Raw genomic sequence first — 13,871 nt, forward strand, 5'->3', positions numbered from 1 at the left:
TATATATATATATATATATATATATGATATCCAAAAAGAAAAAAATCATTGAATTTAACTAGGTTGTTGATAGTGCTCACTAAAAAGGAGCAGAATATTATTTTATTCAATTTGAGTGAACAAAATTATCATTTGTCATTACAATAAATTAATTAAAAAAGATTTCATCAGGCGACAGAGGCCTCCGTTCTTACTTAAAGCCAGTCTCCAAATTTCCTATTTTTATTAAGACTAGCCTGAAGTAAAAATGGAGGCTTCTGTCACCCGATGAAATCTTTTTAGATTGAAACGGTAAATTTATTGTAGCAATAAATGGTACTTTTGTTTACCTAAATTGAATAAATAATATATATATGTTAACTGTATATACCTGGCATTGCCAGGTTAAAAAATATTAACAGGTGGAGGATTAAGTCACATACTATTGAAGATATACCGAATATTCTAACTTTTTACGATTTTACTGAAAGTGGACCATGTGTTGGATTTATGGAATCATAAAACACCTCCATTTTCGTCTATGAAAATTAAACAGGGAAATAGTTTAAAGGGGAAATAACTCTCATGTGTTAAATATTTAAACTTCCTTCCGTTTTTAATCAACTCATGTAGACTAATAATAATTGAAAATTACTTAGATATAAATTAAATCAAAAATGAAATAAATCAACTTTAAATAATATTTCTAAATAGAACAATGAAAACAATTCTATTGCAACAAACAATAACATTGAGCTAATTATTAAAATAGCTTTTCTTTAATATAATATGTAAATGAGGTTACTCCTTGAATGTAGATTACCTTTGAATAAATAGTATATATAGAAATCATGCTGCGATGTAAGTGGAAACGTACGTTTTCAGTGTGAAAATTAATTTGTGAAACGTTATACCTTTTGTACGTATTAATCAAATTGTGAGCCAACAAATAGACAGGAATATGGTTTTATGCAATAGTTTTGTTGATATTAACAACAATTAATTAAACCGATTATAAAAAGGATTAATTAAGCCATTCTTAAAATATTTACTGATTAATTTTCATGATAAATAAATTAAACTAAATGAATTTATTTTAAAACGTATGAAGCATAAGCAAGAGTTCGGAAAAGGGAGACTATCACTGTTTGCTCTCTCTCTCTCTCTCTCTCTCTCTCTCTCTCTCTCTCTTGCTCCCTCTCTCTCTTGCTCCCTCTCTCTTTTGCTCTCTCTCTTGCTCTCTCTCTCTCGCTCTCTCTCTCTCTCTCTCTCTCTCTCTCTCTCTCTGTCTCTCTGCTATAAGCAACACCACATTTTCTTTTTTCTTGATTTTAAATTAAATGAAAAATTTATGAGTTTAAAGAAAGACCCCCCCCCCTACACAGTCGCTTAAGCAGATTGATTTTTTTCTTTTCATTTCTTTACGGTCCTATTTAAAAGTTGAATTGATTTGTATCCAAATTACCAATTTACTTCAATGAATAAATATTAATGTTTATTTATATGAATTAATGTCAAAGTTTTTGTCTTGTGTTCGGGACAAATTTATGAATGAAATACTGCTTTTTTGAAATTTTGGTTTAAAGTATTAAAAATAATGAAAGCTAGTAAAATCAACTGAAATTTTTGTGGCAAGAGTTGCGCAATCTCCAACTACACCTCTCCTGAGTCGACATTGTTGAATACCAGTGGCAAGTGGAAGTTCAGGACGACTGGAAACAAATGCTGAGATACGCGGAATGTACATACAGCACCTAGAATTCCCAAATGGTCACCCATCTGATACTAGCCAGGCTCAACGTTGCTTAACTTTAGTGATCTGACAGGAACCGGTGTGTCAATGTGATTATGCCGTATATTATATACTAGACTAGTATATTAGATTCCTCCTAAACTACACTTAAAAAAAAAAAATTTAATTTAATCTTGGTCTAGGGTTTCGTTTCCAATTATACCCCCACACAAACAGGCACAACATATTTAGTATAGATTTTTTTTTTTTTTTTTTTACATCTGTAAATGCTACCGATTTTTAAGCGTTGTTTTTTATTTTTAAATATCTGAAGTTCTCTTCTGTGCCATCCTAACGTGCACAGTTTATGATGAGACGTAACTTCCCATTCCCTTTGATGAGTGCAAAATCTGCTTTACTGGTCAGTTTGCAAGGCCAAAGGATGCTTTTATTGATTTTTCTGACCCTATGTTGAAAGCAGGTCAAAAGATGGCTGTGTAGTGGCATTACTTCTCAATTCCACTGGTCAGTATGTATCATCTCTTAACTAAAATCGCCAAACAACTCTCCTTCATTTCAGCTTCATCTCACCCAACCGTGCCAACTGTCTTAGCTCTCAAGTGGTCACCTTTAAGCCATTCGCTTCTTAATAATATTAATTAGAATAAAATTAATTGCTTTGTTCTGCTGCTCCTGCTGTTAATTCGTTTAGTCATCAGACTGATGCTCGTCATTGCAGGTTTACTAAATTGGATGGATGCGGATCACGTACAAAATCTTTTCATCTGCATTTCTAGTATCAGAAAAATAACTGCACTTTTAATATTTTTTTTAATAGTAAAATCATCTATTTTAATAATAGTCATGTATCATGGCCAGCTTTACACGTATAAAAAAGCCGTCTTTGCGTAAATTTAAAAAAATATATAGCCTCCTTTTATTGCGTGTAGACTGTCTTTACGTATAAAAAAGTCCGACTTTACGTATAAAATAGCCTTCTTTCGTGTATAAAAAAAAGAGGTAAAGAGGTCGTCTATACGTAAATTAAAAAAAGACCGTCTATATGTATGTATATATATATATATATATATATATATATATATATATATAAAGAGGCCGTCTATACGTAAATATAAAAAAAATAGGCCAGCTATACGTAAATGAAAAAAAAAGACTTTAATATGTAAATATATATATATATATATATATATATATATATATATATATATATATATATAAAAAGAGGTCGTCTATACGTAAATAAATAATAAAACAAAGAAGCTGATTTTACATATAAAAATGCCGTGTTTCATGTATAAAGAAGGTCGTCTATACGTAAATAAAAAAGAGGCCATCTTTATATAAACTAAGTTATAAATTGTATTCATGACAAAAATCAAGAATCCAGATAACTTTACTTTATGTGTACACCTATGAAGTTGATTTTTTTTTTTTTTTTTCAGCACTGGCATTGATATTAGAAGCTTACTTTTTGTATTTAAAAATTATTAAAACGAACTTAGTCTGTCATGGATATGCGAGTGACTTCATGAAAATTAAATAATTTGCATATTTCTTTGAAAAATGAACGTTCATTAATTATTCAGTTTTTATGCTTTCTTATTGGATGGTTGGTTGGTTTTATTTAACTATTAAGCTCAATTCTATTTATGAATATTTTCTACTTTGTGCATAATTGTAGCATTTAGGATGAAAAAGTTCTAGCACACACACACATGTATTATATATAAGATCGTGTGTGTGTTGGTCTCTACCAAACTCCACTCTGAATTTTTGGTCTATCAAATTGAAACTTGATATTTAGGGAATTTGGACCTGTAGGACAATTTCAATTTGGTTTTTAGCCAGTAAAAATATCTGCTAAGGGGTCAAAATTAAAAAAGCAGTTGACCTTGGCAGGAGTAAGTCGACTAAACTTGTTGCTTCTGCATATGCACAAATATAGTTATATTTTTAGCAACATTAGTTTTTAAGTTTTTTATATGCATATGGACTTAGCTCAGATGGTAACGAATAATGCTTAATTTTTTACCTTTCTTATCTACCTGTCAATAAATCAAACAATAACAACTAAGGCTGGAGTGCTAAATGTTCTGGTTTCGATTCTAGCTGATGGCACACAAGTTATATATTTATAAATAAATATATATATATATATATATATATATATGTGTATGTATTTACTATAATAATTATTAAATACCTGCAGATACCAGTGTTTCATTCTTTCAAGAATCATCAATGCAGGGTATCACGATTAATACTGGTCGATGGATTTGAACCTGGCAAGAAAAGCCATCTCTGACTCTATCAGCAAGGACTAAATCCATTTGGCCACTGTTAACCGTGACACTTAAAATTAAAACACTTAAAATTTAAACATTTATTTTTAGATGTTTTTAATGTCTGTCAGAGTGATCTAATCATTATATGATGATCTGCGCATACAAGCTAAATTGACCGACTTTATTTCAACTGAAAGTGCTCAACAATAAGAAACGAGTTTCTTAAACGGGTTGACATAATCATTTTTAACTTTTGAAATCATTATTATATATTAGGTACAATATAATAATCAATGGAGAAGTTCTTCTATAATAATAAATATGAAATCTGCATGAATTAAAATATATTTAAGCATATTTTATAACCGGGCAATGAAAACTATCAAATATTATTAATATATAAGCAAAATGACAACAGATAGAAATTGGAAGTTATTCACAAAACTTTTAACTGTAATATGAAACAACTGGAAGAAAAATGAAAATGATAAAAACAGATCCAATTTGGTGCTTGTGTAGATTGGTGACATTATAACTAACACATTTCAAGTGAAAACATTACGTACTAATATGCCATGTCATAATTAGTTAAATTCAAAAAAAAAAAAAAAAAAAAAATGATTCAGTAGAAGAATAGTAACAAGTAAAATAGAATTTATCGAGTTTTATTGTGTGTTTTGATGTGGAAGAGTTATGTGACCAACTTAGTATGACAAACTGACTTATCTTCCTTAACTTAAATTAATTTAAATTAAAGGTCTGCCATTTTTAAACAACGTAATTGTGGGTGTGTTTTTTTTTGTGTTTTTTTTTTTTGTTAAAATACATTTAGCATATCTATTAGATCATTTTTTCTTTTTAATTTAAATTAATTTTAACTTGACACGTAAGTATGTAATAATTTTTTAACCTGAAAGGCGTTGATTTAAAAGATTACCAATCTCCAGAAGCAGCTCAAATTCCCTTAAATATTTCATCAGATAAATCCCAAAAATGTTCTTGTAATAAGTTTATTCTTTTTTTATTTGAAAAAAAAAATTTTTTTTTATTCTTTCATTTCTTAAAATGTTCTACAAGAGGCATAATATCGTTAAATGAATATATAAGTCATGGTTGAAGGGGGTAAATATATAAGTTGAAGGGAGCAAATATTAAAGCGTTACATCTACTCTAGTAAAACGGGATTTGCTTCCGATTCTAAATATTTCTTGAAAACCTTTTTAATAGAAAAATTGATAATTTCATTAATGAAAACCCAAATGTTGACGCTAAAAGAATAATTTGCCGACCAGTGATGATAATGATTAATCAGAAGCGAAACGATGAAGCCTTTTTCAGTAATTGCTTTTCATATCGAAATGAGAAGAAATTTATTGCGATTTCCAATTCATAAAACAATCCATTCTTTTGCTAGAATAACAATGCCATAAAAAGAAATGTTTCATTTTATGAATAATCCAATTGTTTCGATTATTTGGATTCTTCAGATTACTATTCTCGGATTGAATGCAACGTTTCGATTGATGTAACCTGTGACCGTCTTCAGGCGCACCTTGTTGAACTTGGAAATCTTACTGTCAGAAGCGGAATTTCAAACAGAACCTTTTATTTAATCCATGGGGGTAGCATAATCACGTTAACACACTGGTTCCCGTTGGATCACCGAAGTTAAGCAGCATTAAACCTGGTTAGTACTAAATGGGTGACCATTTGGGACTTCCAAGTGCTGTATGTGTTCTCTGCTTATCTCGGCATTGTTTCCAGTCGTCCTGGATTTCTACTTGTCACTGACTAAGACAGTGCTGATTCAGGAGAGGTGTGGTTGGAGATTGTGCAACCCTTGCCTCACAATTACTCACGCCACTGCCCCTATAGGGGTATCCTTTGCCTTTTGAGACTAAATGGAGGCATTGGGAGTAACTTACTGGCCCGTGGTGTAATGGATAAAGTATTTGAGAATTTTATAGTTCTCGTAGCTATGGATTCTGGTTCTGAAATTTGAAAATACGGATTGATTATTTGTATTATTTAGTTTCATCAGACTACTGTTCTCATCTTGAGTGTTATTTGCACGTTTCCATCGATGTAACATTCTGCATCTTGTTGAATTCAGGAATCTTTCTGTTGAGTTCGGAAAATCTGCATGGGATTTCAAATGGAACCCTTTATTTAATCCATGGGCGTGGCATACTCTAGTTCCATTAGCCAGTACTAGGTAGAAGTTCTAGGTAATTCACAATTGTATTTTTTGAGTGTCACCTATACTGAGGATTGAACCTTCAACTTCCAGAAGAGTATAGCTTTACAACTGAATTTTACCAAGTACTCTATCCACTGTACCATGGATCAAGGAAAATAACTGTGCAAATACCACTCAAGATGAGAACGATAGTCCAAATAATATGAATAATCAATCATAATCTCAAAAATTCCAAAACGTAATTCCAATTGTTGTAATGTCTGTTGTAATCTTAATCTTGTTATTCAATATGAAAGAAGTCCTGTTTTGAGATAAGGACTGATAATTTGAATTATTCAATTTACCATTCTAATCTTTATTTTCAGTGTTTTAGCTGATGTAACGTCTGACCCTTTTTAGGGGCCTTTATTTCAACTTAGAACTTAATAGTTGAACTCTGCTATTTTTGGATTAAACTCTGTATTTAATTCACATGGGGGTGGGGTAGATTGTTCTCGGGTAGATGTCTTAATTTTTTATGTTTTAACGTCTAAACCATGGGTCCGCTCCTCTGAGCTTCAATCTATGATCCCCACTTGTCAAATTTTCACACACAGAAAAAAAAAAAACTCTACTAGCTACAACCACTATCATCAATTTCTCCCACTCTCTATCTGTGCCTGAATCTAAACGCAGCTTTCATGAACAAAGTTTCTTTCTTAGAACTGCCCGCTTATGGAACACTGTTTTACTGGCCTGCTTCCCGGCTAATTACAATATTGTAGCCTTCAAGTCCAATGTAAACAAGTTCTTGTTGAGCCGTCCCCATAAATAATCTAAATTCTACCCAATCTACACCATTAACGATTACTGCATTACCACCTTACATTCATTAACTCTTATCCTCGAGTAACATTCAGACCTTAATAAGTGGTGACTTCTTTGTGAAAAACATTTTCTTATTACATGTTAAAATTATGGTTTTCCGGCCATGTTATTTTGTCTGTGTTAGATTGCAATGGCCCAAAAATGGTCACTCATTTTATGTTTGTCTGCTTTTAAAAAAAATTTTTTTTTTTTACTAAAGATAAGTCATTTACGAATAAGGGTTACTGAGATTATCAGTTGAATAATGAAGAATATTATGAGATGATTGACAATGAGGAATGGAATGAATACAATTTGAAAACAGTTATGTCAAATATTTATTAATATTGGATTTGAAGATGTTGTAATCTACAGGGAGGCTGTCCCATGATAGCATGTTCCACAGATTTAAAACACTCGGAAAGAAACTCTGTTCATGGAAATTCCATTTGAAGTTAGATACAAAGAGAATGGAAGAAGAAAGGGAATTTGGGGGGGGTCTCAATTTTCTGTGAATGTTTTACAAAACGTAAACAGAAATTGAAACTTAGTTGAGTATCTTCTGTGGAATTAATCATAGAGTAGAAAAAGACTAGCAGTGCTTCTCCTATGAAAAAACGGACTGTAGAAAACAAATAATAATCCTCACTAGATTGTGAAGTCGATTTTGGATTCTGCTAAGGTAAGAAAGGTAAACACCCTAGATGGGGCAACAGTACTCTCCATCTTAGGACTTATCGGATTGCTATAAATGAAGAGGATTGCATCAAGCTTTAATAAAATTCCTTTGTGAAAAAGTTATTGTATTTAATTTGGCCTCCATATACCAAGACACAAACCTCTCATGTGAATTCATGAAACGGCCAGACTTGTAAACCATTAAAAGATGACTGACAGGGAAAATGTAAGAATTTGGCAATATTAAACAAGATTCTGTTCAACATTCATCCTTAAGTGCGTAACATTCTTTGAAGTTCCTTTCACAGATTTGGACTGCTTCCAAAGAAAATCTATACTTATTTTATGTCTGTTTTACAAGCAGTAATGTTAACCCTTCATCTGCTGATTCCAGTTATCAGTTGAAACGTGAGCTTGCAAGGAAATACACACAAACAATAAAAGGATTAAACGAAGTTTAATTACTTTACTGGAGAGAAAAATGAGGGAGGACAAGAGATCTTCAAATAATTGATGGGATTTTTAAATAGTGAACAAGGTTTCCTTTTTTTTTTTTTTTTTTTTCCTTTTTTTTATTATTATTATTATTATTTTTTTTTTATTTGGTTACCGTAGGGTGATGCTTATATCAGGCCTGGTAAACATGCGACTGGGGTTCACATCTCTGAGTGGACAGGTAAAGACCAGAATTACCACTAAATAATAATTACCAAGAAAAGTTTTAGTAAGGAATTTCGGTGCTTTGTTATTAGAATGAAATTTGAAAATCGAAATATTAAATTTCAAATAAAACCAATGGTACGTACTTAATTGTTATGTCGCAGTAATGAACATATCCAAAAATTATGAAAAACGATGAGATAGAAAATTAATCTATAATGAAAACAGTTTTTGAAGACAATTAGCGAAAATTGAGTTTTCCTAAATTGGCCTAAGATTTCAGAACATAATTACCGTCCTTGGTACAAGTGGTACTTTCTGTGTTTTTTTGCTTAGCAAAACTTAATTTTGAATTTAATATTTTTGACTAGCAATTCTGCCAAATCAATTTTTCATTTCATTTACTCACTGCAAAAAGAAAATATATATTTTAAAAAATCGCTATTACCTTTAATATATCTTTTTAGAACTGTTAAAAACACAATTTTTTTTTAAAGAAATATCTTAATTACAAACAATTTTTGGCAGCAACTTTCTTGAATATTCAAAAATATTCCTTATAATGTTTACACTCAAGATAAAATATTGCAAATTTGTATGAATTAACTTTTATGCTTCAATATTGTTAAATGGCAGAATTCTAATGGTAAAAAGTTTTTAAAAAAATATTTTTCTTTAAAAAATTCCATTCATTATTATTCAATATTCAACCATGTTAGTGTTAAGTATGGCTGATAGATGCATGCACTATACAGGCATGTATTAGGAATATTTTGGGGTTGGTTAAGACAAGAGCCATTCGAGGATAGGTTTAATGAGACTGAAAGATGAGGAACACTAATCAAGTACTAAGAATGAGATGAACTATTTTTTTTTTAAAGTATTTTTTGTTCCCTTCAAAAATCGAAGTAACTCTATATTGACGAATACAGAGTTACATTCTCATTTTTATTTAAAAAATTTTTTTTTAAAGATTGCAACCATATGACAATAATTCTAACTCTATCAAAATATTTTCTGAAAAGGAATTAAATCAAATTATATTTTTATTGGTCTTAGCAATATACTGCGATGATTATTTCATATAGTTACCTTTTTATATAAATTCCTGTTAGTGTTTGAGGGGGTTTGAGGTTTGTAGAATTATTTTTTTTTTCTTTTAACAAAAAAATATAAGCCTGAATCACATATTGATTTTATAGAACAAAAATTATCGATGACAAAAATCGGGGAAAGAGTCCGACTTTATGTATTAGGTTGTCCTATATAACATTCTTTCTTTTGTCCTCGTATCTCTTAAAGAACTAGGTTAGTCGTAAGAATGTTAGACAATTTTAATAAAATAGAAAAACATCCTTTTTGTTATAACATCAACAATGGAAAAAAATATTTCTTCTTTTAAAAAAAATTTGTTAAATTGTTAACTTTCATTCTTTTTTAATGGAACTAACAATTTTATGGAAAAAAAAAATTTTTGGATTTTTTTTTTTTTTTTTTTTTTCTCCAAACATTTTTGAAAATGAATTTCTTTTCAAGTATTCTTCATTTTTTGTTTTCATCTTTCTAGGACAAACGCCATCAATCAGATGCAGTGGACCGTAGCCAGCTTCAGCGATGGCTGGATACATTACAAAAGGCCATGAAAGGTAATTGTATCTTTTAATAATTTATATATATGTGTGCACATGAACGCACTCACTAGTGAAATTTCTGAAAATCACATTTCTGTTTGACCTGAGAGCAACACAGGATGTATCAGTTTTATATACACACACATAGTGTGTGTGTGCGCGCGTGTATATGTGTGTGTGTGTGTGTGTATATATATATATAATGTATGTATAAAAATAAAATAAAAATACCAGCGATGGTTGACGTTATGTTGTTTTGAAAAAAGAAAAACCGAATGAAATTATGAAATAATCAACGTTTCGTCCCTATTTCAGAGGACATCTTCAGGATATTAAAAGGAAAAATGCAAAAGAAGAAAATGGTCATAGACCATCCTACCCATATCGGGAAGGAAAACGTATGTTTTCCTTCCCGATATGGGTAGGATTCTAACACTGTTTTCTTTTCATTTTCATATGGTCTATGATCATTTTCTTCTTTTGCATTTTTCCTTTTAATATCCTGAAGATGTCCTCTGAAATAGGGACGAAACGTTGATTATTTCATAATTTCATTCGGTTTTTCTTTTTTCAAAACAACATATATATATATAACTCTAAGGACAAATTTATCTTTGGTTGAACTTTGACAACTAAATATTTTCGTTTACTAGCCAAATAAAAAAAAATTACTACCCAAACCCATATGATTTTTAGAATATGACGTCTTCATTCTGTGACAGGTACATACATCATAAAGACTTTTTGTATTCTTTTTAATAAGTAATTCTAAATATACAACAAATTTTATCTTGATACTTGAAGATATAAACATTCAAATTTCCTCAAATGTTTTTTAAACAGTCTTTGTTAAAAAAAAAGTATATTGTTTTGTTAAACCTTTTGTTTTTTTAAATAATTTGACTTTGCTCGTTTTATTAAAAAAAAAGTTGAAAAGATATTTTTCACTCGGTAGTGAGCTTTCAGTGAAAGAAATGCAATCGCCAAAAGATAAGTGTTCCATTATCTCTAGTCGCCACTTGGAAAATCACTCGCAAATGCGACTGTTTCACTCACAACGTAGAGCCCTGATTATATATATATATATATATATATATATATATATATATATAAAGTTTAGGATGAGAATAAACTTAAAACAAGATATAAATATTTTCAATATTTATATAAACAATCAAAACCAGATGAAAAGGCTCAATTATCCAAAAATGGAGAAGAGCTTAAATATACGAAAATAAAATTTAATCTGCATACAAAAAAAAAACAAAACAAATGTTATTATTCAACAAGGAACGCTAAATTAAAGGTTAAGAAATCCTTACACTGCAGTTTCAAAATATGCCTACTTCTCATCAGAGAAAATAGCACAAAATAATGATGAAATGCTATTTCAAGTATAAAATGAAACTGCAAAATATGAATGCTAACATATTTTTTATAAAAGAAAAATGTTTGAAATTGCATAGCAAATGGGAGTAGATATAGCAACAAAAAGTTCTGTAATATCAAATAGGTAGGGAAAGTCAGTGGAAATCTGTAGATTAAAATTCATATTTGGTAATATCCGACAGATTTCCATTGACTTCTCCTACTTATTTGATATTACAAAACTCTATGTTGCTATAGCTAAACCAATTTCATTCTTATCATTTCCATGTTTTCCTTTGTCTTTCCTTGTCAAACTATTCTGTTACCTCAACTTTTTTTTATATCTATTAACTTAAAAAAATTTTTCCATTCTTCCAACGTGGCCATACCAGCAAAGTCTCCTGTCTATACACATTTTCCTATTATGCTTGCATTTAATCTTCCTCTTCATCAGATCTCAGCCTCTTATCTCACTATCTATTGTATCGTTCTTATATCGTTTCTTTCCATGAAATGCATGTCCTCAACCCTCACAAGCTAGGTTTCACTTCCATACATTATCACGCTGCGTATACATACCTGATAAACTCTTCTTTTGTTGAACAGTGATAACACTCTGCTGGTTTGTGATGGCAGAAGTTCCCTAAACTTATTCCATCCACTCCTAACTCTTGCAGTCACACTATCACCTGCTTCATCCTGTGCTCCAATAATATAACCAGTATAACAAAACTTATTGACAATCTTGATAATATAACTATTCAGATATGGTTTCTCCATATCTGACTTCTCATCCATCTTCATTGTCAACCATCATCATATTCCGTTTAATATCTATTTCACATGCTAAAATCTGTTTAACAGCTTTTAGAAATTGTCTTCTAAACTAACCTATCTTTGGCAAGGTTTTTATTTATTCCACTTTCTCTTATCACTCCTTGCATGTTTTCTTTAGCCTTTCATTATCAACAGATTCTGTTGCCCCAACTTTCATCCATTTTTCAAATGTGGCCATACCATTGAAGTCTCCTGCTCTGTACATATCTCCCTAAACTGTCAAGATTTAATTTTTCTCTGAGCTCAACAGATCTAGGCTCACCTGTAACATTAACATTACACATCCATCATATCATTTCTTTCCATGCAACACATATCCTCAACCCTTACTGTCCAGTTTTCACTTCTGTACACTATCACACTACACACACCGGATAGAGTCTTCTCTTGGTTGACAGTGTTAATGCTCTACCGGTTAGTAATTCCTTGAACTTAATCCATCCACACTTTACTTTTGCTATCACCCTAGCACCCACTCCACCCTGTGCTCCAATGATATCACCAAGGTAACAAAACTTCGACAACCTTAATAGTTTCATCAACCTATATTTTATTCACATCTCAGTTCTCATTCATCTGAATATTCTTTCACTTGTTGCACACAAATTGGTTATCCTCTCTCAACCTACCAGTAATTTCACTGAGCTTCTTTGTGCCCAATGCTTACAAATATCAGAAAAAATTGAATTGCACCCAATTCCCTTTCCACAAACTGATCACGGGATTATTCCTCTTAGTAGCTTTCCAATAATACAATCATTGAACATTACTTTGGTTTTGGTAAGATTTTTATTTTTCGATAGCATTATTTTCCATTATGTCTTTTGTGATTTGGGGATGCTAAAACCATCATCATACTGAATATTATGAGAATAAACTGGATGAATTCTTTGTTGTAGAAGAATTAATTTAAAACTGGATTTTAGGGGTTTAATTGATGAAGTATTTAAGAGAATACCATCAATATATTTCATTTGTATATTCTGTACAATTGTAGGTATTTGTCGTATTACTCTCTTTTAAGCGCAAACAAACAAAATTGATTTTTTTTATGATGAATGATAATGAATAACACTTCATTTTTACGACGGTCATCTGGATAAATTATTCAGTTTTTTTTTTTTAATGATATTTTATTGTCCTAGTTATACCCAGGTATCTCTGCTTTTATTGTCCTAGTTATACCCAGGAATCTCTGCTTTTATTGTCCTAGTTATACCCAGGTATCTCTGCTTTTATTGCTCTAGTTATACCCAGGTATCTCTGCTTTTATTGTCCTAGTTATACCCAGGAATCTCTGCTTTTATTGTCCTAGTTATACCCAGGAATCTCTGCTTTTAATGTCCTAGTTATACCCAGGAATCTCTGCTTTTATTGTCCTAGTTATACCCAGGTATCTCTGCTTTTATTGTCCTAGTTATACCCAGGTATCTCTGCTTTTATTGTCCTAGTTATACCCAGGTATCTCTGCTTTTATTGTCCTAGTTATACCCAGGAATCTCTGCTTTTATTGTCCTAGTTATACCCAGGTATCTCTGCTTTTATTGTCCTAGTTATACTCAGGTATCTCTGCTTTTATTGTCCTAGTTATACCCAGGAATATCTGCTTTTATTGTCCTAGTTATACCCAGGAA

The 13,871-nt window shown here is 30.9% G+C and overlaps 1 protein-coding gene and 1 pseudogene across 15 annotated transcripts in view; one reads left to right on the forward strand and one right to left on the reverse strand.

Annotated features, from left to right (window-relative positions):
• Nucleotides 1-13,871, forward strand: part of LOC145263738 (uncharacterized) — a 727,869-nt gene that overhangs the window by 615,410 nt on the left and 98,588 nt on the right. For all 15 annotated transcript variants that reach the window (XM_080120729.1, XM_080120720.1, XM_080120727.1 and 12 more), the window contains one exon: nucleotides 9,969-10,047. In XM_080120729.1, coding sequence (XP_079976855.1) covers nucleotides 9,969-10,047 — 79 coding nt within the window. The remainder of the gene's footprint in view (nucleotides 1-9,968; nucleotides 10,048-13,871) is intronic.
• On the reverse strand, nucleotides 1,722-1,838 carry LOC145264091 (5S ribosomal RNA; annotated as a pseudogene).

This window comes from Euprymna scolopes, chromosome 39 (genome assembly GCF_053919585.1).
Source record: "Euprymna scolopes isolate OS-2025 chromosome 39, ASM5391958v1, whole genome shotgun sequence".
NCBI classification, from domain to species: domain Eukaryota; kingdom Metazoa; phylum Mollusca; class Cephalopoda; order Sepiida; family Sepiolidae; genus Euprymna; species Euprymna scolopes.